At 38.0% G+C, this 26,128-nt stretch overlaps 1 protein-coding gene and 1 long non-coding RNA gene across 4 annotated transcripts in view; one reads left to right on the top strand and one right to left on the bottom strand.

Annotated features, from left to right (window-relative positions):
* Positions 1 to 2,798, bottom strand: part of LOC105717122 (uncharacterized) — a 316,882-nt gene extending 314,084 nt beyond the window's left edge. For both annotated transcript variants that reach the window (XR_010343206.1, XR_010343207.1), the window contains exon 1: positions 2,459 to 2,798. This is a non-coding gene — a long non-coding RNA (uncharacterized LOC105717122). The remainder of the gene's footprint in view (positions 1 to 2,458) is intronic.
* Positions 2,799 to 20,484: 17,686 nt separating this feature from the next.
* LOC105717123 (regenerating islet-derived protein 3-alpha-like) lies at positions 20,485 to 23,236 on the top strand. 2 transcript variants are annotated; one of them, XM_012452109.2, is made up of 6 exons: positions 20,485 to 20,510; positions 20,817 to 20,903; positions 21,447 to 21,565; positions 21,768 to 21,905; positions 22,549 to 22,669; positions 22,946 to 23,236. In XM_012452109.2, exons 2-6 carry the CDS (start codon positions 20,828 to 20,830, stop codon positions 23,011 to 23,013), a joined length of 522 nt encoding a protein of 173 aa, XP_012307532.1. In that variant the 5' UTR covers positions 20,485 to 20,510; positions 20,817 to 20,827; the 3' UTR covers positions 23,014 to 23,236. The 2 variants fall into 2 exon arrangements, with proteins under 2 accessions (XP_012307532.1, XP_012307531.1); XM_012452108.2 differs by having other exon boundaries at positions 20,794 to 20,903.
* Positions 23,237 to 26,128: the final 2,892 nt, after the last annotated feature.

The following is a 26,128-nucleotide window of genomic DNA, read 5'->3' as shown; positions in this document are numbered from 1 at the left end:
ATACACATATATCCATAAAATTACATCATATTTTTATTTTCAGTAACCAGCTTTTTATTTAATCATCTTTAAAATCTCTTTTGGACTCAGAAATTATGATATCTTCATGCTGCTTTTTGTTAACTGTGCTTATGATCTTAATTTATTGAATCCTTTTAAGTCTGAGGCTTGTTGAAGAACACTAAGTTTTAATATGTGTTTATTGTTTGGTCAAACTTATTTTGTATTTTTCTTTCTAATAACTCATGTATATCCTGATATTTAACCAATGGTTTTGACAGAAAAAGGGCCTATGTTTGAATGTTAGAATTTTATGAACCACTTACCAGTCATAAAAACCTTTCCTACTTGAAACTCTTGAAAATTATTGTAATCTGAGATATTTAGCAGTTCATACTACCTTTGATTATTAACAGGCAGCCTTCTGTTAAATCATGAATTTTTTGCTACAGTGATTCTAGTGTAAATCTTCAAACACATTTTAAGTAACAATTAAAGATACATAACAAATTAAAATGTGCTATCAATGCATATGACTCAATAGGATTGAATAGAAAATTTCTCATGTGCTAAAGTTTGCACATGTGTGACCAATGATTTTTGGGTCACAGCTCTTCTGTCAAATTTCTTTTATTATTAGTTACACATTTAAAATTACTAAACTTAAAATAAGTGTCCTAGAATAAAAAGCATATGGAAACACAGTGTTAAGATTTTTTCTTTGATTGATCCTTCTACTAGGGAATTTATGGATATATCAGACATAAATTCAGACATTTCTGGGTCCTCTCAATATAATACCACTCATAAACACCCCCCATTCCACCATTATTTTCAATACCCAGCTATGAATTATTTCAAAGAAAAGAACTTACATGTAGGGATGTTTTATTCTTCCAAGGTCTTTCAGTTTTCAAAAAAATAGAAGGTTGCATTGCCCAAAGTAGGTAGTAATGTAGGAAAACTGTGGTGAACAGTTACTGAGTTTTCAACCTAGAACTTTGTTCCCATAAAGTAGCTTCATTTTCTAGCCACACAGGAGAATGGTTGCTTTCATGCACAATGAAAAGCCTTCCCTGGGAATTTGGAATACACAGTGGTGGAGGTTTTGTCTCTCTGATGGTCAGACTGTAATGTGAAGACTGAGAGCCACTGTATTTTAGGCTATGACAATGGGAGTAGTAGAAGAAACTGGCATACTATTTCCTCTTAAAAAGAAACTCCCAGAAAAGGGATTGAAGCAAGGAGAGGTGCAGAGATAGTAGACAGGAATCAGTCTCACTACTGTGGTCCTGGATACAGGTCCTTCATTGTTCCCAAAACTTTTCCTCATATTGCTTATATGAGACAAGCTCTTATCTTTATGGTAAAAGAATGTATTTATTGCTTAAGCAAGTTGAGCTGCACTGGTAGCTTCTAATAAAAGAGAACTCAAAAACTATCACATAAAAGTGAAAGTGTTTTAGTTCAGGATACAGCAGACATTCTGGTATCCCATGAAAAGTAGAGTGCTCAACTCTTGCCAGGTAGGCACTTTTATTTCTTATCCTTGTCACCTCCTCTGTCCTTTGACATGACTCCAGTACTGATTGTTTATAGAATAAATGAGTAGATGGATAAATTTATGTATGTACTTTTTACTTCCTTTTGCCACTTCTCAAAATGTTGGTATTCATATTTTCAAAGATGAAAATATCTTTGCCATGTTTAGACACTATCAAATGTCGAATGTGGGTTTTAAGCAGATGCCTCAATCCAGGTCACCTCATTACCAAGAAAATCCTAGGCACCTAGCCCTAGTCTAAACAGCTGCTGCCAGAGTAGTAAAATACTGTAGTATAAAGTATGGTAATCTTAAATAATAATCCACCTGTAGCAGCTTTGCTCAGAAGGTGGCTGCATAACTGGCAGGCACTTTTATGTTTCCTAACTTACCAAACACATGCAGCTGCTTGTGTGCTGTCTAAAAAAATATATATCTGACAATATCTTGTTGATTTATACACATATTTGTGAAAACACCACACATCTTCCCTTTTCCTTCACTAGCAGTCATTGCCAATTTCACCCTCCATTCCCCTGTTGCCAAATCACAAAAAAGAAACTCAAAATAACACAATCTAACGTCCCCAAATGACTAGTTTTCTTGGTGAGAACAACAATCACATAACTTTTATTAAATACTCTTCTGGATCAGATGTTGTGCCATTATAAGCACCTCTAGTATTTGGAACACCCATGAATTATAGAAGAATTATCTAGGCATTGAATTTCATGGACTAGATATGGTAGGCTATCATAGGTTTGCTAATTCTGTATTTTATTAAAAACAAGACAAAGCAAAACAAAATACTTACTATCATTTATAAATACAGGATATTCTAATGTCCCAAAATATTTGAAAAACATAACCACAGGTGAAATTAATTAAGTAAATTTAGCTTTATAAAGTACTCACCAAATTCCTTATTTTTCTGTTCTTGGTACAGCCAGTGATGATTTGAGAAGGACTAGCACAAAGTACATAGTACAAGCATTTCAAAGCTGCTGTTATATAACCCTCAAGATTTCCCGAGGTGGAAAGAAGACCTTCATTCATTTAAATCAGAACATCAGTAGACATTTCTTCCCACTTGGATGATTGTGGCTTCCTTCATCATAAGAGGATGGAGTGTTAAAGACATATCATGTCTTTAACACTATTCAGCTATTAGGCTGAATTTCTCTTACCCTGAAAAAAAATATGCCCATAATGAAGAAGTAGCAGTGGCACCTACAGGCTCTGTGTATTCACTTGCTGAGGAGGAGACTCCAAATGTTTCAGACATAACAGATGCATATGATGTTCCCCCGGGACTCTCTCACAAGTTTTCTTTGTATCAGGTTTCCCTCTCTCCCCTTGAAAACAGATCCCACTGTGTTAACCCCTAAGGCAGCCACTGAATTCAATGCTGTCCCATAGACCACTGTGTTTAGGTTGTTAATTCTTGGTTTTAGCACAACTGGCATCACTGACAGCCAGCCAAGAATTGATAGAAACCATAATAGCATATCATGCTAAACAAAGGAGAAGGGAGTAGGGGGATATGATAATATCTACAACAGTATCGACCATTTCTATGTGGAGTTGCTCATGTGGCCAAACAAGGGCATGAGAGACAACACAAAACATGTCTAACTGTGATGACTCACTAGCCAGGAGTGACTCTCCTTGAATCTGAGCAGGATATGTGAACACTTTTCTAAGTGCAGAGCAGTTAGAAAACTGGTGGTGAAAAATGTAGAATTGAGTTGGAGATACTAAATTTACTCCAAGATAAGACGAAGAAGATTTAAACTCAAGACCTTGCTGAAAAACCAAGTTGACAGGAAAGCAGTGATAGAAGTGGCCAGAAACAGCCAGCTTCTGTAGAAAGCTTGGTATCCTGGTAAAATGGAGATGAAGGATGACAAGGAACCCCTACAAAACCACAACTCAGAAAGAAATGGACAAGACTCAGAAAACCTGCTCTCCTGCTTCCCACCTTGAAAAGGGCCACATAAACTAAGCTTGGACAAGTTGCAACCTGTTATGGCTGCTGGTACTTGTCATTCTATTTCAGGTTGCTTGGACCTGTGAAAACAGAAGACTTGCAGATTTCTGCCATTCTAACAGATGCATTTTTGTCATACTCACATTTCTAAAATCAAAAAGAATCTTTTAATCACTATGTACTCTTTTATGGAAATATCATAATTAATTCAGTGGTGCATCATAGTAATTGCATTTTATAATGACAGCACCATGGGACTGAGGGAATAATATCTCAAAACTTCATTTGTAATTTGGAAGAATGTTCTAATGGTTCTTTGGACTTCAGATTTCTTGTTTCCAGGACTAACTGCTACTGTAGCCTTAAGAAAGAACTGGAATAACTACAATGGAGTTAAATCTATGCAAATCCGGAAAGTTTGTAATATTTCTTTGACCTTTTTTTCTTGACAATAAAAATATAATTGGCAGTGATTGGGGGGAGAAGGGGGTGAATTATTTATATCAGTATAGTTTTGTGTTCTGTGCTTTATGGTTTTTAGAGCAATACTGACACCTCTGTTCAAATAAATTAAATGCTCTTTCCAACAGACTCTCTTGACATGAAAAACTGCATTTCTTTAACTCCCCTCTCCCAAAGCAACCCAGCTGAAGGAACAAAACCCTAAAAGAGTATAGTAAAATTCATCTTTAATTAACCTGCCTCAGGTCCATATGACAAACTTTGTCAAATACATAAAATTTGAGTAAAATCAAAGAGAAGCACAAAAGACACTTCCCATGGTAAGCTCAGTGCAGAGGTCTGAATATAAGACAAAAGATAGAATAATGCACTGAAAACAACTCTTTTTTGAAACAATGAAGGTAGGGAGAAATGCATAGAAAGTTCCCCCACTGGAGTGATTTTATTTTACTTTTTGTGTTGAAAATGTCAAGCATATACAAAAGCAGATAAAATCATGTAATAAATCACATGTCCATCACCCAGCTTTAAGAATATTCAACTATAAATGAAGCAGGCAAAGCAGATGTAGAGATATACTAAGTCTTTGGTAGTGGATCAATCATTACCAAAAATTAGCCTAGTTTCTGTATTTTTGTTTATATAAACAACACCCAAAACAAAACAAAAATTCTATGGCTAAAGTGATGGAGTTTCTTAACTCACAAAGAATCCCAAATGATACAAGATAAGCAGGGCAAAGAATATTGGATAACAAGGAGCTGAGATCCAGGTTTGCAATTTCATATGAAAGTCAATAGAGTAATTCCATAAGCATACAACAAAATGTTTGGGAGACGAGGTCACTGATTTTCCAACAAGGTAACTTGCTCTCCTCAAGCAAGGGAAAGGACGAGCTTTAAAGTAGCCACGCACTTCTAATCAAGGGAGCACACACAGTCCTGAGGCAGATGGTATTTCAAATTTGGCAAGTGCTAAGAAAGAACTTACCCAAATTAGAGTTACCAGCTGACAGCTGCTCGTTTTGCCAGTTCTAGATTCCGCTGCCACCTCCCACGCCCAAGCAATACAAAATCTATCAGATATTACAAACCATCAATACATAACCTGCCAACACAGGCGCTAAATAGAAAATGGAAAGTATCCAAGGAAACAGAGAGGAGTTGAGTAGAATCTTCTAACGTTTTTCTAGGACAAAAGTACTGATACACATATAGCTTCTTCTCGTCAAAGGTGATTAAAAACCACAGACAATTTAGCCTTGCATCTCTGTTAAGATGTGTCAAACAAAAAGAAAGACATAGATATTAGAAGTGAAAATTAAATGGAGAGTACATGTTGTAATTCAAGAGACAGAAGAAAGCATTGTAAAAAGTTGTGGTTTTTCCTGTATTCTCAAAAAAAATTAAAAAAAAGAAGTTACCAATGAAAGGAAAAGAATACTAAAGGTAAAAGATGACAGACTAAAATGGGAAAAAACTTTTGATAGTAATATCCATTTCTCATTTGTGAAGTTTTTCATCTAGCTTCTCTCTCTCTCTCTCTCTCTCTCTCTCTCTCTCTCTCTCTCTCCCCTCTCCCTTTCTCTCTCTCTTTGTATCTCTATACGCTCTCTGGAACACAGTGAACCCAGAAGTCTCTGTATTCAGTTAGTTCTTTATTTTTACTTTTATTATTCTATGACTAATTTTTATATTCTTTTGGTTCTGTTTTCTTTTTCAGTCAGATACATAAAGATGCAGTACAAACTGCATCTTCTAGTCTCTGTAGTCTGTATTATGTATGTACCATCTTTTTACTAAGAAATAAAAGGAAAACAAAAGACAAAATTTATCATAGATTTGAAACTAAGGAACCGCTAAGGAGTATACCTGAAATGGGAAAAAACAAAATCACTGACTTTGAAGACAGGCTTGAGAAGTGTTTAAAATTCTATGGAGAATAATTTAAAAAGTAAATAATTTAGTAAGAAACATAAAGGAACATCCAAATCCAGGTAAAAAGATCAAATGTTCTACAAAAAAAGGAAAAAATTTAGTTGTCCTCACTCTTTTTCATAAAACATTAGATTCAAGAAAGTAATAGATCCATTTACATAAAAGGTTGAAGAAGTAAGTTTGTTCTCACAGACTTTTATAACCAGCTAAGGTATCATTTTGTATGAAAAATAATGGAAAGTAAAGATGTAATACTTGTAGCACTCATAAACTGCCACTGGTATCACACAGATTTTCTCTGTATTCTGGGAGGCAAGAACATATAAATGGTTTTACTGAAATTGTAATTCTGGTTAGTTAGGAGGAATTTGTTATTTCTACATAGAGTAAATACTGAAGAAGTATTGGAAATAAAGATTTTGATGGATGTCCAAAGTCAATTTAAAATTCTGCCCTAAACATAAGCAGAAATTGGTGTCAGTACTAGTTACAAATTTCTCCATAGTATATTTCTAGACCCACAGATCAACCCTTAGTCCCTCTTTGAAAACTAATTCCTAATTTTTTATTTCTTCTGACAATAGCTACAGTCAGAGAATGAACCTAACAATCATTTTTGTTAAAAATATAGTTATTCCTCAGTACCCCTGGGGAATTAGTTCTAGGAAATCCCTCAAAATATGAAAATCTACAGATGCTCAAGTCCCTTTTATAAAATAACAAAGTTTTTGCATATGATATACACAGTCATTTCTGGATTTCTTATAAGACCTAATACAATACCTACGCATCCTTTCATTTGTGTGAATTTAATGCAGTACCCAGCACATGACAACTTTAAATTTTCTTTTTGGAAATTTGTAAAATTTCTTTTTCTGAATATTTTCTATCTCTTGTTGATTGAATCCATAGATGTGGAACCCATGAATGGAGGGTTAACTGTACATGTCAGTAGAATCGGGGGGCAGGTAAGGGCTTGGTTGCATCAGTGTCGCCTAGTCCCATTAGTAGGGTGCTACAACTCAGTGGCCACATCTAACTCTTTGTCATCAATTGGTTAAAGGTAGAGAAAACATCTCAGAAAACATCCAAGGAAACAAAGAGAGGAGGTATTTTTTCCCATGAATACCATCTGAACTCCAGATGGTATTCTGAATAAATATATTATTGACTCAATCAGCAAGTAATTTTTAAAAACCTTCTAGATGTCAGGCTTTGCATGAGCTACTATAAAATTTCAAGACACACTTCTTGCCAAACAACTTTGAAGCACATTGCTAAGGTCCAGATGTTTGTCTCCTCCAAGCCTCATGTTGAAATTTGATTCCTAATGTTGGAGGTGTGGTCTAATAGGAGGTGATTAGGTCATAGGTATGGATCTTTTGTGAACTGATTAATGCCCTCTTTTGCAGTGAGTGAATTCTTACTCTCTTAAAGCCTATGACAGCTGATTGTTAAAAAGAACCTGGCACCTCCCCATCTCTCTTGCTTCCTTTGTTGCCATGTCATCTCTGCACATGCTGGCTCTCTCTCACCTTCTGTCATGAATGGAAGAGCCTGAGGCCCTCACCAGATGCAGCTTCTCAATCTTGAACTTTCCAGCCATTAGAATCATGAGCCAAACAAACTTTTTAAAAAATAAATTACCCAGTCTTGAGTATCATTATATAGCAACACAAAATGGACTAAGACACACATTTATTCATGAGTGACAGAATCACAATAGTTCATCATGAAGAGAACATGGTTGTGTAGATCATGGAATAAGCCTGATGACGGTAAGGATATTGATGATTAAGCTGGTGGGACAGACACAAAAGTTTGTATGAGGCTTACACCATATGTTACATAGAAATATTTGCTTCTTATATAAAAACTATTAAATGTTTGTATTAGTTTTCTATATCTCCCGTAACAAATAAGCATACATTTAGCAAAATCCTTTTATTACCTCACAGTTGTGTAGGTGAGAAATTCAGGCTTATTCTGAATTAGCTGTTTCTCTACTCCAGATGTCAAAAAGCTGAAACTGGCTGGGCGTGGTGGCTCATGCCTGTAATCCCAGCTCTTTGTGAGGCCAAAGCAGGTGGATCATGAGATCAATGAATCAAGACCATCCCAGCCAACATAGTGAAAACCCCTTTCTACTAAAAATACAAAAATTAGCTGGGCATACTTTTTGTATACAAAAATACAAAAAATATAAAATAAAAAAACAATAACAAAAAAAGCAAAAACTAGCCTGCTTCTAGGGCTATATCCTTTTTTAAATTTTTTTTCAGATGCAGTCTTGCTCTGTTGCTAGGCTGGAGTGCAGTGGCACAATTTCAGCTCACTGCAACCTCTGCCTCCCAGGTTCAAGTGATTTTCCTGCCTCAGCCTCCCAAGTGGCTGAGACTACAGGCACATGCCACCATGCCCAGCTAATTTTTGTATTTTCAGTAGAGATGGGCTTTCACCATGTTGGTCAAGATGGTCTTGATCTCTTGACCTCGTGATCTGCCGGCCTCAGCCTCCCAAAGTGCTGGGATTATAGGTGTGAGCCACTGTGTCCAGCCTATATCCTTTTATGTAGGTTCTGGGGATGAATCTGTTGTCAAGTTAATTCAGGTTGTCAGCAGAATTAATTTAGGTCTTTGTGGCAGTGGGACAAAAGTTTCTGCTGCTCTGTTGGCTATCAGATTGGGATTATTCTCAGCTGCTAGAGGATAACCACATTATTTAATGAATTCCCTTCTTCCTCCAGTTTCAAAGACAGTAATAATGGGTCAAGTACTTCTCACAGTCAAAATCTCCCTGTCCTTCCCTTCTGTTTCATCTCACCTGCCTTTTTCTTCTGCCACTTCTCACTGAATGACTTTTCTGCCTTCCTCTTCTGCTTTTAAAGGCGCTTTGTGATGATATTGGGCCTACTCATATAATCTCCCTATTTTAAGGTCAGCTGATTAGTAACCTTACTTATATCTACAAAGTTCTTTCACAGTAGTATCTACATTCATGTTTGATTTAATACTGGGAACAGGAATCTCAAGGTGGACATCTTTAGAATTTTTTTGACTATGACATTCAACAGAACTTCTGAACTAAAGAAATGCTGATTCATTCCCTTCGATATGAAGGCTGTAAATCACAGAATCTCTCACAGCTAGAAACTTGAAGAAAGTGGGGTGAAATAATGGGAATTGCTGATCACTTACAAATGTAAAGACTGAAATGATTTTGCTGTTTAAATATCAGTCCCATTTGGAGCCAGTAATCACAGATGTCGACTATGCGCTTAAAAAAAATCAATACATTCCTAGAGTGATGATAAGTTAGAAGAGTCGTAAATTACATGCATGGCTTACGAGAAATGGATGGGGAGGGCTGCCCAGTATATTAACTATTTTGTCTTTGAAATACAGCCATCAATCGTGAAGGCCTGTTGTGCAGAAGAAGCCAGATTTATGACTGTGATTGGAAAGGAGGAGTACAAGCTTTCACTGAGCTTTGACTTGGGGCCAGAAATTGGTAAGTCACTTTCACACTCATAATGTCTTTTGGCTTTATGTGTGAGTAGAGTAGGTGGCTCTATATCTCTGTACTTTTCAGCTCGACAAAGCCAAGAGAGATGAGGAGAGGTGGTGTCGTGGGAAGTCCAGCAGCATCAACTGGCGGAGCCTAGCCACAAGACTGCTCCTCTCAGGAAGCCAGGCTGCCTTAGAAGGTGTATTACGAGAAAACAAAAGTGTTCATTATTTTGGCCTCCGGAGAGACAACCCTTGATTTCTCAGATTTATACTGTTTCCCATTTGAATAATACACAGTAGGTCTTACTGATAACTTGCTAAGTTCCTTTTCATGAAATTTCAGCCTGGGAGCACGTGCCATGGTTTTGAATCAGGAAAAACCGAATTCAGGATTTTTTCCTTTAGAATCTTAAATAAAATAAGAGTATTTTAAAAGTGTAATTATAGTTGTAAAAAGTGCTTCACTCACTTCTGGTTTTTCTTTTTCTTTCTTTCTTTTTTTTTTAAATTTTTTCTTATTTTGAAGCAAAGCTATACTTCTAGCCACCTTTATTTCAGAGAGAGAACTGGAGCACTCCCCAGGGATGACGGTGGTTGCCCTGGATGGACTGCAACACTAGAGCTGGGGGATACCTCAGTATTCTGTGTCTCAGTTTTCTTACCATATTTTTTTAAATGAGAGGGATGGGGTTATATATTTTTTAAAGTTAAAGTTGGTAACTACTGTCTAGAAAACTGACTAGAAAGTGGGACATTTTCTGTGAATTTCTACGGCCAAATGTAACTACGTTTAAAAAGGGAATATCGCCTTTATAGAGGCTCAGGCCCTTAAGACTATTATTTTAACTTTTGAGTAGACAGTACATTCCCATAGTTCAATATACACACACACACACACATACATACACATATAAATATATATATATAATCTATATATCCACATATATAAATGTGTGTGTGTGTGTGTGTGTGTGTGTGTGTGTTTAGGTATGTGGATGAGAAAGTTTTCTTCTATTCTGGCCCCATCTTCTTAGATTCCCACCATCACCCACATATTTGAATGTAGCAACATTTATTAGTGTCTTGTTTATTCTGCAAGGGTTTCTGTATAAATATAAAAGCAAATAATAATATATTTTCTTATCTCACTTTTACACAAAATATAATGTACCCTGTTTTGTACCTTTTTCATTTAAATCATATTTTAAAAATTTTTCTCATCAATACCTATGGATCTTCTACATTGCTTTATATAGCTACATAGTATAGGTCCTTATCTGCATTTCAGTAAAATACACTAAAATTTTAAATTGCTCAGTATTCCACTTCTACATATATATCCAAGAATAGTGTGTACAAGACATTGGCTACAAGACATATGTTAGATGTTCTTAGCAGTACTATTCATAAAGCCAAACACTGAAAATTACCCAAATGTCCCTCAATAGCAGAAAGGATAAATACATTTCTATATAACCATATAATGCAATACCATGGAGCAATTAGAATGAACAATCTATAATTATACAAAACAATTTGGATATATCTTACAGACACAAAGTTGATTGACAGAAACCAGACATAAGACAGTAGATATGTTGATTCCATTTATGTAGAGTACAGAAAGAGGCCAAATTTCTTTACATATTTGACGTCAAGGCACTGTGGAAGACAGCACAGCAGGGATCTCCTGGGTTGCTGACGACATACTATTGTCTGGTCTGGACTTCGGATGCACTAATGTATTCAGTTATTAAAAATTCATTAAGCACTTTGCATTTGCTATTTGTGGACCTCTCTGTATATATGTTATATTTTAACAAAACTTTTTTTTTAATAGAAAAAAGTAAAAGCACTGAAAGCAAAGTATTTTTATTGCTGTTTTGATAAATGTTGAGGTTTTTCTTATTGCATCCTGAGCAAATTACCATGAATCAGACCCTTAAAACAGCACACATTTATTCTCATAGTTCTTTAGGTTAGATATTCAGGTACACTGTGGATCATTGGTTCTCTGCTTCAGGTCTTGCTAGGTAAAATTCAGTGTCTCCTTTCTGGAGGCTGTAGGAGAGACTGTTTTCAAACTTGTTTGGGTTGTTGGCAGAATTCTACTCCTTAATGGTGGAGATGCTATCTCAGTTTCCTAGTTAGTTGTCAGCTTCCCTCAGCTTCTCAAGGACACCTGCATTTCTCTCTGCCCCCTTCACCCTTTAACCAGCAAAGGTGCATAAAGTCCTTCGGGGACTTTCCTTCTTCCACATCTCTCTTCCTCTTCTGTCTTCTTCTCCTTCCAGCCAGAGACAGCCGGTTACCTCCCAGTAAAGGCCTTCATATCCTCTAGGAATTAACATATTAAGAATTTCTCATCTGTATATTCATAAATCCTACAGCTAATGGATGGGGGTAGTTGGGGAAGCAGAGTCACCAATTATATATAGTACCAATATAGTAGGATTCATTAAGTATTAAAATCCTGAAACTAGATGATATTTGTTCACCTTATAGGGGTACACCTGTCACCATGATCTTCTTCACTTAAAGGATGAGTCTTTGTCTAGATGCAGCAATCTTACTCAGATAAGATACTTGTTCCAGGGTCGATTTTCAGTCCTGCATAGAAAGACAGAAAGCATTGTTAAGAGCTTTTTTGATGTTATAAAACTTAAGAAAATACTGGAGAATCAGCATGTATCACAAGACAAGAGAAAGTGAAGAATGAGGAATGAATATTGGCAAGAATTAGCAGGTGTCAAAGGAGGTGAATGAAAGAATTAATGGTCTAGAAGGAGGAAAAATCCTAGGGAGTTAGCTTATGTTAGATTTGGATGTAAAAAGAAAAAGAGGACACAATCTGGAAGAATTGACACATATCATAAAGAAGATATAATGAGAGAAAATAGGGAATAAAAACTCGGAACCTGAAGTTATCTGGAATTTAGATCTGACATTAGATATAGATCTAGTCCTGGATGTTGGACAGGTGCCCCAGTCATGAACCTGAAATGGACCTAGGGTATGTATATTGGATCTTGACTATGGACATGGACCATGAACCTATACTGAATAAGCACATTGGAATTGGACCTGGACCTTTTAAACTTGCCTTGAACCATGATTTCAAACTCAGACATGAGACCAAGACCTGGATCTCCTATCTTGATGTAAATCTTGACTATGTACTTTAACTTGAGTTTAGCACCTGAACTTGGACATTGGAACTGAATGTAGGGCCTAAAATTTAACACTGCATTCATCCAGAACCTCGAATCTGACCTTAATTGTGCTCCATGGTTGTGGACTTGGGTTTTAGTTATTGACGTTGGACCTAGACAACTAATAAACTTGAATCTCAGATCTTGACCTGCATGTGACCTTAGACCTGAAACTTCATCGCAAACCTCAATCCTAGACATAGATGTGAACCTGAACCTCAAAACTATGGTTTTGACCCTGGATCTTTACCTTATCTTGGACATTGAACCTTGAACATGGAAATAAATTTGACCTAGATCTTAGACCTGATATTAGACCTGGTCCTTGAACTTGGACAAGCTCCAAATGTACCTCAGACTTTGACCTTGGACATAGTCTTTATCCTTAGACATAGACTTTGGGCCAGCCCTTAGAACTGGACCTAGCCTTCACTTTGTCATAGATATTGACTGTGGACCTCAGTTCTTCACACAAACTTTTAAAAAATATGTTTTTAATTCTATGGATACATACTAATTGCACATATTCATGGGGTACATGTGATAGTTTGATACAAGGTTACAGTGTGTAATTATCAAATCAGGGTAATTGGTGTATCTGTAACCTCAAACATTTACCATTTCTTTGTGTTAGGAACACTTCAGTTCTACTCTTTAAGTTATTTTAAAATGAACGACTGGACAGGGAAAATGTGGCACAGATACACCATGGAATATTATGCAGCCATCAAAAACGATGAGTTCGCATCCTTTGTAGGGGCATGGATGAACCTGGAAACCATCATTCTCAGCAAACTGACACAAGAACACAAAATCAAACATCGCATGTTCTCACTCATAGACGGGTGTTGAACAATGGGAACACATGGACACAGGGAGGGGAGCACTATACACTGGGGTCTGTTGGGGACAGTGGGGGGGACAGCAGGGGTGGGGAGTTGGGGAGAGATAGCATGGGGAGAAATGCCACATATAGGTGAAGGGGAGGAAGGCAGCAAATCACACTGCCACGTATACACCTATGCAACAATCTTGCATGTTTTTCACATGTACCCCAAAACCTAAAATGCAATAAAAAATAAATAAATAAATTACTGTTAACCGTAGTCACCATAATGTACTAGCAAACACTAGATGCTATTCCTTCTACCAACTATATTTTTGTCTTCATCAACCTTCACCTCTTTATCCCTTTCCTCAATATTCTTTCCAGTCTCTGGCCACCATCATTCTACTCGCTATCTTTGTTGAATATTTTTTAACTCCCACATATTGTCTTTCTATTCCTGGTTTATTTAACTTAACATAATGTCCTTCAGTTCTATCCATGTTGTTGCAAATAGCAGGATTACATTCCTTTTGATGCTTGAATCATAGTCTGTTGTGTACATATACCAAATTTTGTTGTTTTGCATTCATCCATTGACTAACACTTGAATTGATTATGTATCTTGGCTATTGTGAATAGTTCTGCAATCAACATAGGAGTACAGATATTGCTTCAATATACCAATTCTTTTTCTTTAGGGTATATACCCAGTGGTGGGATCCCAGTAGCTGGATCATATGACAGTTCTATTTTTAGCTTTTTGAGGACTCTCCATATTGTTCCCCATAGTGGCTGTACCAGTTTACATTCCCACCACCAGCATTTCTTATCTTTTTGGATAAAACTATTCTAACTGGGGCAAGATGATATTTCATTGTAGTTTTGATTTGTATTTCTCTGATGATTAATGATGTTAGGCATTTTTTCCATATACCTATTGGCCATTTATATGTTTCCTTTTGAGAAATGTCTGTTCATATCTTTTGCCCATTTTAAAATTGAATTGTTTGTTTGTATTCCTATTGAGTTCTTTGAGCTACTCATTTATTCCCGATATTAATCCCTTGTCAGATGGATAATTTTCAGATATTTTCTCCCATTCTATGGGTTGTCTCTGCAGCATATTGATTGTTTCCTTTTCTGTGCAGAAGCTTTTTAGCTTGATATAATTCCATTTTGGACCTGAACTTGGAACCTGGATTTTGGACCTGCATTTCTTCTGTTCCTTAAATATACTTTCCATTAAAGTTTGGATTTTATTTGAATAAGTGGTAAGAAGTTACTTTAAAGAAGTGTTTGAAACTGACCTTCTTTGTTTATATGCTGCTTATTTCCACAAATGCTGCTTTGATTCATTTTAAGTTGTTCCATCCGGAATAAAGTAGATTTGAGATGAATGCGTCTTTTTTGAACTGTTATGCAGACAGTTGCTTAGTCTGGGTTCATTCACTAAACACCTATTTCTCATTCCAAATGGAAAAAAAGTTATCAGAATCAGTGCCCTTTAGAATCAGATCAACTCATTTTCTCACTGCTACCACGAGCTACATTCTGTTTTATGCTCTCAGAAATCCCTATACATCTGTCCTTCAGAGCACTTATCATTCAGTAGTTAATTGTGCTATTATTTCATTAATTTATTTCTCATTTTCCACATACCAGGTATTAGCAAACTATAGTCAGTTGGCCAAATTTATCCCGTTTTGCTGTGCTTATATGGCTCATGAACTTAGAATAAACTATTCTACTTGTAAATGGTTGGAAAATAATTAAAAGAAGAAAAAATATGTTGTAACACATAAAATTACCTAAAATTTGAATTTCAATGTCCATAATTAATGTTTAACTAGAACACAAACAAGTCTATGGACTTATTTATTGCCTATGCTGCTTTTATGCTACAATGGCAGAGTTGAATAGGTATGACAAAAATGGCACAGCCCACAGAGTTGTTTACTATCTGGCTCTTTATAGAAGTTTGCTGACTTTTGTTTTACAAAGTGAAGATAGAGAATATGTTTGCCATTGTTAGCACTGAATTCAGATTCCAGAGACTGCAAAATGTGGCAAATTGCATATCCTGAAATCAACAAAATATACATTTCCCTCAGTAGAGTAATGCATACATAGTTTTTAAAAAAATACTTAGATGAACCAACATTGCATTGTAGTTAAAATGAATAAATTATAAATATTTATCTCAATGTAGATATGTTTTAAAACCTAAGATCGAATGAACAAAAACATTCCAGAATGTTACAGAGAATGTAAATGATACATGTATGTAAATATATAAATATAAAAGAAAATCATACTACATATAGCTTGTTGATATATCTATATGAAGTAAATGATTAAAAATATAAATTGGAAAATAATTATAAAATTGATAATGGAGAAGCATAGAAATAAGTAGGACTGAGGAATAATATAAGTGGACTACCATTGCATTATTTTCTTATCACTTTATTAATATTAATATTACTGTATTATTTCTTTGTTAATTATTTTTGCTTCATTTCTCTAAATAATAAAGCTAAAAAAGATGGCAGGATACTATTACTGTAGATTCTAGACTGTCAGGCTATATGTGTTACATGTTTTCTTTATGATAAAAATAATTTATTACAAAAAAGAAAAGCAATGTGACTATGGAATTATTTCTTATTTTTATTTTATTTGCTACCATGAGAAATGCGAACTCTGACACATTTTGAACAGTTCAAATCTGCAAAGTTATCACCCACAAGCTGTTTAAGTATGATTTATGATAATTAATTGAAAATATTATCTTAAATTTTTCCAAATGAACATTTTGTATTTTGACTACTTTGTTCTAAAATAAAAATAAATAACAAGCACTAGCCGTTATAAAATACCCAAATAGATAACGTTAGAAGAGCAAACATGATATGAACTGGGAGCTCTTCCAAGATCAATGTGAAAATTTGAAACCAAATAAAAATTAACACAGTTTTCTGATAAAAATTATTGCTTCCAATATCTGTACCAGTCATATGGTAGTTGCTATTCATTGCTTACATATAATTGACCAAGTTTCAGTAGTTATGTTATCAGCTTTCAATTCTTTGATGTTAATAACTTCCCTCATCAACCTCAGGGATCTTAAAGGTTTGTCCTTTTATCCTATTTTATAGATGCACAGCACCTCATTTTATCCCTTTCCCATTTCTTCTGACAGGCTTTGGATAAGATGAAAGAACCGAAGTGGCATTCTGGACATCTGGTTAATATATCTCAAAGTGGTACACTTTAGTGATAAATCTTCAGTGAGATACAGTTCAAAGCTTTTTTTGACTTAGGCCCTGATGAGTCATCTTCCAGGAAATCCCTACATTTTACCATCATTGGAACAAATATACTAGACTCTTACAAAGAGATCATTTTCTCCTTGTATAATTCTAAGAATGACTACTAAGTCTTGTCTGCAAATATTTGATTCAGAAGAGAATAGGGATAAAAGTACAAATTGGACATCTTATCTTTTGGCAAAGGAAGCTCCTTAAAACTCAGCCCCAGTTACATCAAGAGTAAGTATTCCTCTCATTACCAAGAACTAGATTTTATATAACTCAAAACCAGATTAATAAATATAATATTAAACAAACTTCTCAGTGCCTGGTTAATAACCATTGTTATGAAGAATATCGACAAATAAAAACAACTCAACTTTAGTGAGTTTAGTGAGTGTCATAGCAAATAAAAGTTTCATATTGCAGTTAGGGATATTAGAACCTTAAGGGTTTTTATAAATGTCACATTATTTCAGTTAAGAACAAAACAAAAGTGAGTTTTAATAATAAACTGTCCTGGAAGGACCTGAACTTCACTGTCTTATACCTGGTAATGGGGCAGATTTGATGATATGGTAAAAAGAGCACAGCTTGAAAAAGGTAAGAGGGGTTATGAAGAACCACCCATAACTCATCTCTGTCTTTGCAAATCCCAGGGTTTTTAAGGGCCTGAAGCTGACCACTTTACAGATAAATGAAGGACTCAAAGGCTATCCACCCTCAAACCCATTTAAGCTCTTCTTTGAAAAGTCAAGTCTGATGACTTGATCACTTTTCTTAATTCTGAGGACATATTTTTTTTTCTGACTGGACACAGATTATTGATTACCCCATTGTGTTGTCTTGTTTTTATTTGTCTGTTTACCCAGCCATACATCAGGTGGCCCAAAGTGAAACATAACAGATATTTTATTATTTATTTGTAATACTTAAATATTTTATTTGAATATATAAAATGTATTTTTAATGTATATATGTATATATGATTCTACATAATAAATACTGCTCTATTGCACTATTTCTAGCTTATGGTAATGATGAGAAAACTACATGTATGTTATCATTGAATGGAAACATGTAAGTTAAATTATAATTTTCTGTTCAGCAAATTATAAACACACAGCAAAGTAGAAAGCAAGCATGAACACACTCGTATCTTCCATTTGGATTCAGTTAAGTGTTATCATTGTATAATGTCTGCTTTATTTACCTTTCTCCAACTCATACCTCTCTCTTTCTCCAAACACACACACAAACATGCACACACCTTTCCATGAATAATATGAAACTTACAGACATCTTAATATTTTATCTGAAAACAACTCATCGTAAATATCAAAAGCATAAAGAAATTCCTTACTTAACTATAATAATATTACATAATCAAATAGCAGTTCAATTTCATATTTTTCCAGTTGACCCCCATATGAATGACTTTATTTACCAAGATCCAATTAAAGTTTACTCACTAGATTTGGTTGCTGTGTCTCTGGATTATTTTACTCTAAAATGATGTTTTCCTCTGTGATACTGAGTTTTTCAAAAGTTCAAGACACACTCCATTCTGAATTTGTGATTCCTATTATTAACTTCTTCCCAAATAACTTTTTAATCTAATGAGATTATTTTCTAAATCATCTTAAATATTAAATGTGTATAATATTTTATTTTTTGAACTTAAAAATTTCCACTGAGCTCTCGATAAAGTAATGGCTTTGTGTTTACTTGTTCATTAAAAATTGTATTGATACATAATAATATACATATTTATAAGGTATATATATTTATAAGGTACATGTGATATGTTGACACATGTATATAATATGTAATGATCAAATCAGGGTCTTTAGGATCTCCATCAACTTCAGCATTATAATTTTTTGGTGTTGGGAACATTTCAAATCTTCTTTCCTAGTTATGTTGAAATATACAACATATTGTTGTGAACTGTAGTCACACTATGTGCTAGCAAAAGCTAGAACATATTCCTTTTATCTAACTCTATGTTTGTACGATGAACCAAACTCTCTTCATCTCCCCTCATCCTTCTCAGCCTCTGGTAACTATTCTACCTTCTGGTTACTTTCTACCCTCTACCTCCATGTGTTTACATATTGTTGTATAAATTTTGTGGGGGAAAAAAAACTGTTTTCACAAAATAATCGCTGGCTATATTTCTTCTCATGTTATTTGAGGAACTGCATTGAATTTTGGGTACATGAATTAATGATGAGCTACATTTTATGACCTCGTCACAGATCCCTACTATAAACATTTACATACAAGCTGGCATAATACAATAGTGTGAGAGTCAGGTTCTGTAGAAATTCCCAGCCTAACTTTTTCCTGGACTGGCCAAACGGAACCTGAACCAGTGTATAAACAAGGCACTATGCTTGTAAGATGCACCAAACTGCCAGCTGAAAATTAAACCTGACTAAAAGAACTTTTCTCAATATACCCATAAGAAGCTGGCCATTTTCTCAGTATGAATGTAATGAAAAGGGCCTTTACTTTATAGCCAAATGGCAGTTCAGCAAGTGAGCTCATGAGTAACCTACAAGTAGTGAGCATTTTAATGTAGTAGAGACTTACATGCAATTCAGGATTATGTTTACAACATCATAAGACAAAATTTAGAGATAGGGTCTTACTCTGTTGCCTAATCTGGAGTGCAGAGAGATGATCATAACTTACTGCAGCCTTGAACTCCTGGGCTCAACTGAAGATCCTCCTGCCTCAGTCAGCTGAGTAGCTAGGACCACAGGCACACACCACCACAACTTGCTTACATTAAAATATAAATTGTAGGGATAGCTTCTCACTATGTTGCCCAGGCTGGTCTTGAACTCCTTGGCTCATGTGATCCTCCCACCTCAGCCCCTCAAAGTACTGGGATTATAAACACGAGCCACTGCACCTGTCCAACTGAGCTATGGTTTTATGAAATGCCTGCTTTTCTCTTCTTTAACCACTATTCATCCTTCTTGGATCCACATTATTTGACTATAGTCCTTCTTATGCTTTGTGTTTTTTTAATACTTCTTATTCTATCACATTGTAATTGTCATTCACCACTGGGAAAGCTCTTCTTGCTGAAGACTGGAAAGAAAAGTTCATTTACCTGATTTTCTGTAAGATTTTGGTTCATCTATTGACTTGTCAGATAATTCTAAAGTTTCATCAAAAGTAGCTACTGTGCTTACATAGTGGTCCTGAACCCTCACTCCTACTCTTAGCTTCAGTTCCATCTATGCTCTCAACTGTCTATGATATTCATAATTCCTATACACACCTCCACTTAACACAAAAAATTTATTTAATATTACTATACAAGGTAATAAGAAATATATAGGTTTGCCTCCATAAGTGAGTTCATAAGAAATCCACCAGAGGAACTTCTCTTTCGGATGTCCATATTAGAAGATTTCATACCACATTTGGTGCCACAGGCCTTTGACAAGGAAGATACAGAGAAAAGAGCAAACTTCACCTCTTCCTAGGGAAAGTGTTGGCCGGCCAACAGGAAAGAGGCAACATCTGGGAAAATCCCCAGTCTTTGCCAGGAAGAGTCTCCTCCCCATGCCAAGCCACCCCATGACCTATGTCTTGTCTACTCATTGTCACTATTCACTTCAATGTCCCTCCCCCAGTTCCTCTTATAAAACCCAGTCATTCCTGACCAGACAAACCATACCAGATCCCACCAGAGAGGTAAGGCAGAGATGAAAGAAGATGAGACCCAGAGAGGGGCAACCTCACATGATACAGGAGAACCTCTGGGAGAGTCCTTTCCTTAGAGAGCATAGGAGCTTTGAGACTCAGCAAGGCTGGCCTGGGAGGGCTCAGGGATGGGAGAGTACAGAGACTCATAACTCAGAGCTGTAGAAGATGATGGATGTGCCCAAGATGACTTTAGTCCTTGGAGACTAGAGAAGGAAAAATTATGAGGCAATAGGTTATCTGTGTGTCCTCTCACTGACCATGCTTCCTTTAGTGACCCCTGACGGCCTCCACAAGTCGCAGATACTATGCTGCCTCCCATGGCCCTGCCCAGCGTGTCCCGGATGCTGCTCTCCTGCCTCATGCTCCTGTCTCAGGTCCAAGGTGAGATTGCTCTGCCTCTAGCACTGAGTTCTCCATGAATGCTCAGAGCTAAGAAGAGGCGGAAAGTTCCTGCATGTCACATGAGGTAATGGTGTGGTGTCTAATGAGCCTGCCTGCAGTTCCTGCATCATCACTCCTTCCTTCAGGTTAACTTGCAGAAGGAGACTCCACGGTGGTCCACTAACAATGGAATGAGATGGCTTTCATTTAGTCAGTGCACTCTAATATACATTGGTGGGAAAGTGTGGAGGGTCAGTAATGAGATGAGGGGAGGGACAATAATTGGAGGACCCAATGTAGAGACAGCCTAGAGTGAAGAGAGTGTTAAATGGTTGAATAAGGGGCAAGGGTAATAAGAGACTAGATGGTGCCCCATTTATAGGGCTATTTTGAGGTAAAGAACTTCTGAAAACACGAGGAAAGATGTAGGGGAGTCAGGAACATGGTCTTCCTCCCCAAGGACAGGCCTAGGTATTCCCCAAGGTGCTCTCCCACCCCAATCCCCACTCTTCATTTTACCCTATCCCTCTTCTTCCACCGCAGGTGAAGATCCCCAGCAGGAACTGCCCTCACCGCGGATCAGCTGTCCCAAAGGCTCCAAGGCCTATGGCTCCCACTGCTATGCCTTGTTTACGTCACCAAAATCCTGGATAGATGCAGATGTGAGTGGTTAGATGTGGGGTTGGAGGTGACAGGGGAAAGTCCATGCAGGTCTCAGGGGAGGAGGGTCTCCATTCAGGAAAGTTCCTTGGGAATGAGGAGGAACACACTTATCTTTCACACAGTCATCCTCCCACCTACCTTTGCCCTGCCCTCCCCTAGCAGGTCTGAAGCTCTCTCTCATTCTCTGTCTCCCCTTCAAAGCTGGCCTGCCAGAAGCGGCCCTCTGGAAACCTGGTGTCTGTGCTCAGCAGGGCAGAGGGATCCTTCGTGTCCTCCCTGGTCAAGAGCATTAGTCACGGCTACTCGTACGTCTGGATTGGGCTCTATGACCCCACACAGGTGCGAGTATATCCTCTCCTCTCTGTTACCTCTCATGCTGACTTCTGTTGTTGCCCAGGCCTAATCCCTGTCCCCTGTACCTGCCTAGAAAGTACTTCAGAGAGCACTGGAGCTCAGAATTCTGGGGAACATTTGGGGAAAAAGAAAGTCTGTGAGACGGCTGAAGATCTGAGATCTGTGGAGGTCTCTTATCTTTTGGATGAAATCAGTCTGCCTCCCTCAGGCATATGACCTAATTCTCACATGAGGCTGGGCTAATCTATTCTCTGAACTTCATGGGGTTTTGCCTCCTATTCTCAAGGAATCCTTAATGAAGGAAGATAGGATCAATTTTGCCCCCATACAGAATTGCCATTACCTTTGAGGTTCACAGGCTAATCACAAATGCTACACCAATTATTGTTCTGCAAATAACATATTACCTTTTGTGGTTCCAAAGGTCTTGTGTTTATTGGCTGGGAATTTCCAATAGCAATGAGGATTTAAGAAAGAGGTTACTAGTGAAGGGATCACCTGCAACATCTGGAATAGCAGACCAAATTCCCTCATGCTGTACCACAAATCAGGTGTTGCAGCTGAGGGGCCATGGAAGAAGAGCTGCAATGGCCATTCCCTTCACCTGGCTGCCTCCTCTACTCTATAGGGCACCGATGAAGATGGGTGGGAGTGGAGTAGCAGTGATGTGATGAATTACCGTGCATGGGAGATAAATCCCTCCACCGTCTCAAACCCCGGCCACTGTGCGAGCCTGTCAAGAGGCACGGGTAAGAAACAGCAATGGCCTCTTCCCAGTTTTTTCCATCTCATCCTCCATTCCTGGGTCTGGCTTTCAGGAGATCTTCCTGAGCTAGAAAATACAATGCTAGTGTGTCTTCTCTCATCTCCTCTCTTCTCTGCTTTCTTTGAATCTCTCTCCTGGATTGGGACACTGATGAAGGTGAGGGAGAGGCTTTAACTTCTAGGCTCAAACCCAGGATGCCTCTTCATTGGGTTCACCAGCTTCCTCAGTCCCATTCCATTTATGTCTTCTGTCTCTCCAGCATTTCTGAAGTGGAAAGATTATAACTGTAATGTGAGGTTACCCTACGTCTGCAAGTTCACTAACTAGGGCAGGAGCGAACTCAGCAGCCTGCGTTTGGTGTGGAACTCCTCATGGGCATGAACCCAGTGTGAAGACATCCTGGAAGAGAATATTCACTTAATTCCCCCCAGATATGACCACGTAATTCTTATCTTCCTTCTGTTTCCTCCTTCCCACTTTCATTTCAGTCTCTTCATTTTGTCATATGCCCTAAGGCTTTAGAGAGCAATAATAAAATTTTTAGTCTGCACTTGCTGTCTGGTATGTGCCAATGTCATAGCTATACCCTGAGAAGGACAAAGTGTTCAGCGGGGAGGAAACTTTGTGGGTCTTTGTTCTTCCCTGTTTTACCCAGGCCTCTAGGGAAAATGATGAAATGTGTATCCCTACCAGTGTGTTATGATGAGGGTGTGGGTCTTGCTCATGTAGGATTTGTATTGTGAGGAGATGAGGACATTTCTCCCCCACGTACCTACTGCCCTCCCATTTCCATAGCACAAACCTGGTAATGTGACATGACAAGCTTTAGGATGCTCTGGTGGTATTTAGAATAGATCTTCTCAGAGAATGACATCAGCATGATGGTAGATAGGACTTTCCAGCTCTCGAACCTTCATAGAAACATTCATTTGAACTACTATCCATTAAAATGGAAATACCTTCACAAGAGCTAATAGATCCAAGTGAGTGAGTAAAGCATCTGCACGTTGCAAAAAATAAGAAAAGATGCATTGAAGAGGGTAGAAAGAACACTTTTACATGATTCACATCGCCCCTCCCTCAATCTCAGTAAGCACAACATGTAGAGACATTCTCTCAACTTGGGGAAAGAGAGTGAAGCAAGCATTTGATTTTTCCATGGACTCAAACACTAGGTTTGCCCCAATTAGACCCAGTGGCCTCTGACTCCAGGCAGGTACCCTTGGACTTGGACTCCAGCATGGTTTGAGGCCAGGCCAGGCTCTGTGGCCCCAGGTTCCTGATCAGCCACCATGACTGCAGCCTCCAGACTTCTCCGGAAGACACAGGCTCCAGACACACCCAGATTCATGTTTTTCCCCATAGCTCCAGACCACAGGCCAGCACTTAGTGACAAAGACTCTAAGCCCACCTCAAGAACAAGCTAGCACTTGCAGCCACAGACTCCAGGGTGGCCCCTGAAATCTTAGACATCAAGCCTGCCCAGGTGGACCCATCCTTCAGACCTACCACAGCTCCAGGATGACTCCCATAGCCACAACTCCAGCCCAACACTTGCAGACTCCAGCTCCAGACTGGCACTCACAGTCCCAGAATTTAGTCCTGTCAAACCCCAACCCCTCCCCAAGACTTTAGGTTCGTCCAATCACAAAGCTCTCTTGCTAGACTGGCCTCTGTGGCTTCCATCACTAGGCCAGACCCCGCAGACACAAGCTCTGGATCTTCCCAGTTCCAGGCCAGCCTCTGCGGACGCAGTACTAATCTGGCCCAATATTCCAGCAGACCCAGGATCAAGTCTCATTACAGTAGACCTAGCACCAGGCCAGCCCCCACTGACTCAGGCTCTAGCCTTAGCCCCATGGATCCAGTCTCCAGGTCTACTCCATAGGCAAGTTGACATTTATGGTCCCATGCTTCAGGCCAGCCCCCCACTAACCCTGGCTGCATGCCAGCCCTTATAGTTCCAAGTACCATCCCAGTATGCACAGACTCAAACTCCAGACCTGTCCTAGAGACCCAGATACCATGTCTATCCTAGTGTCTGGCTAACCTATGAAGACATGGGTTCCAGGCCTTCCCTAGAGGCAGATTGGTCTCCATGGGACCAGGCTTTACTCTGGCTCCCTGTGATTACAAGCTTCAGGCCTGCCCTCATGAAGTGACTGCCTACCCAGGTATACTAAGTCAATAGGTCAACCAGAGATAGTGAACCCTGATGCCAGGTTGGTACTCATTGGCCCAGGCTTTCTGAGGATGCCAGCAGCAAGCCTGCCCAAAGACCAAGTGAGATGGCCTGCCCAGAATCTCTGAATAGCTGACTGGTGAAGGGCTTTATCCACTAAAACCAGTCTATAAAGACTGGAATAAGTGACTACTTGTTCAAAAAGTCAAACAGCAAAAACACATTACCACAAGTATCGTAAATAATCAGGACGACACAACACCACCAACAGAACAAAGTAGAGGACCAGTAACTGACTTAAAGGAATAGGATTTTCCAAACTGCTCAACAAATAATTTAAGGCAAATTGTCTAAAAGAAATTCAGTGAGCTACAAGAGAATACAGATAGACAACTAAATGAAATCATAACAATATATGAACAAAATTAGAAGGTCAAGAAAGAAACTTTTTTAAAGTTAAAAAAAATACTGGCTGAGCTGAAGAACTGCTTAGAGAATTTCAACTGACTTGATCAAGCAGGAGAAAAAGTTAGTATGTTTGAGACAAGTCATTTGAAATTATCCAGTCAGAGAAACAAAAAGAAAAAAGAAACAAAAAGAGTAAATAAAGCTGAAGGAAACTGGTACATAATCAACTGAGCCAATATATACATTATGGGCTTTCTAGAAGGAGCAGAGGCAGAAATGAGCAGAAAACACATATACAATATAATGGGTCATGGGGTTTGGCATCCCCGTGCCTGTCAGTGCCTCACCCCAGCCAACGAGCATGCACCCAGCCCTGCTGCCACTGCTGTAACATGTGCAAATGAGCACAGATCCCACTGCTACCACACCGACAGAACATTGCGGCCATGCCACTTACTGGAGTGTTGTGGCCAGCAGTCCAGGAACACCATAGGTGCCCCAACACAGGAGGTTTCTAACCTCGAGGGCAGAAAGAACAAAGCCAGGGGCCTGATATTAGCATTCCAGAACTCGGGAATGCTGAGCTGAACCTTGGAACCTTGACACCTTCCAGAAATGAAGCCAATCAACTGCACCTACCTTATACCACAATCAAACCCCCAAGGCCATGGAAAAAATAAACACACACACACACACACACACAATCCATTCAAAGAATAGCAACTTCAAAGATTAAAGGAATACCAGCCCACGTAGATGAGAAAGAACCAATGCAAGAACTCTGGCAACTTAAAAAGCCAGCATCTATTCTTACCTCCAAACAACTACACTAGTTACCCAGCAATGGTTCTT

Source organism: Aotus nancymaae, unplaced genomic scaffold (genome assembly GCF_030222135.1).
Source record: "Aotus nancymaae isolate 86718 unplaced genomic scaffold, 86718_ANA_hifiasm-v0.15.2.pri h1tg000017l, whole genome shotgun sequence".
Lineage (NCBI taxonomy): Eukaryota > Metazoa > Chordata > Mammalia > Primates > Aotidae > Aotus > Aotus nancymaae.
Note: the sequence above shows the minus strand (reverse complement) of the source record. Positions and strands in the feature narration are given on the sequence as shown.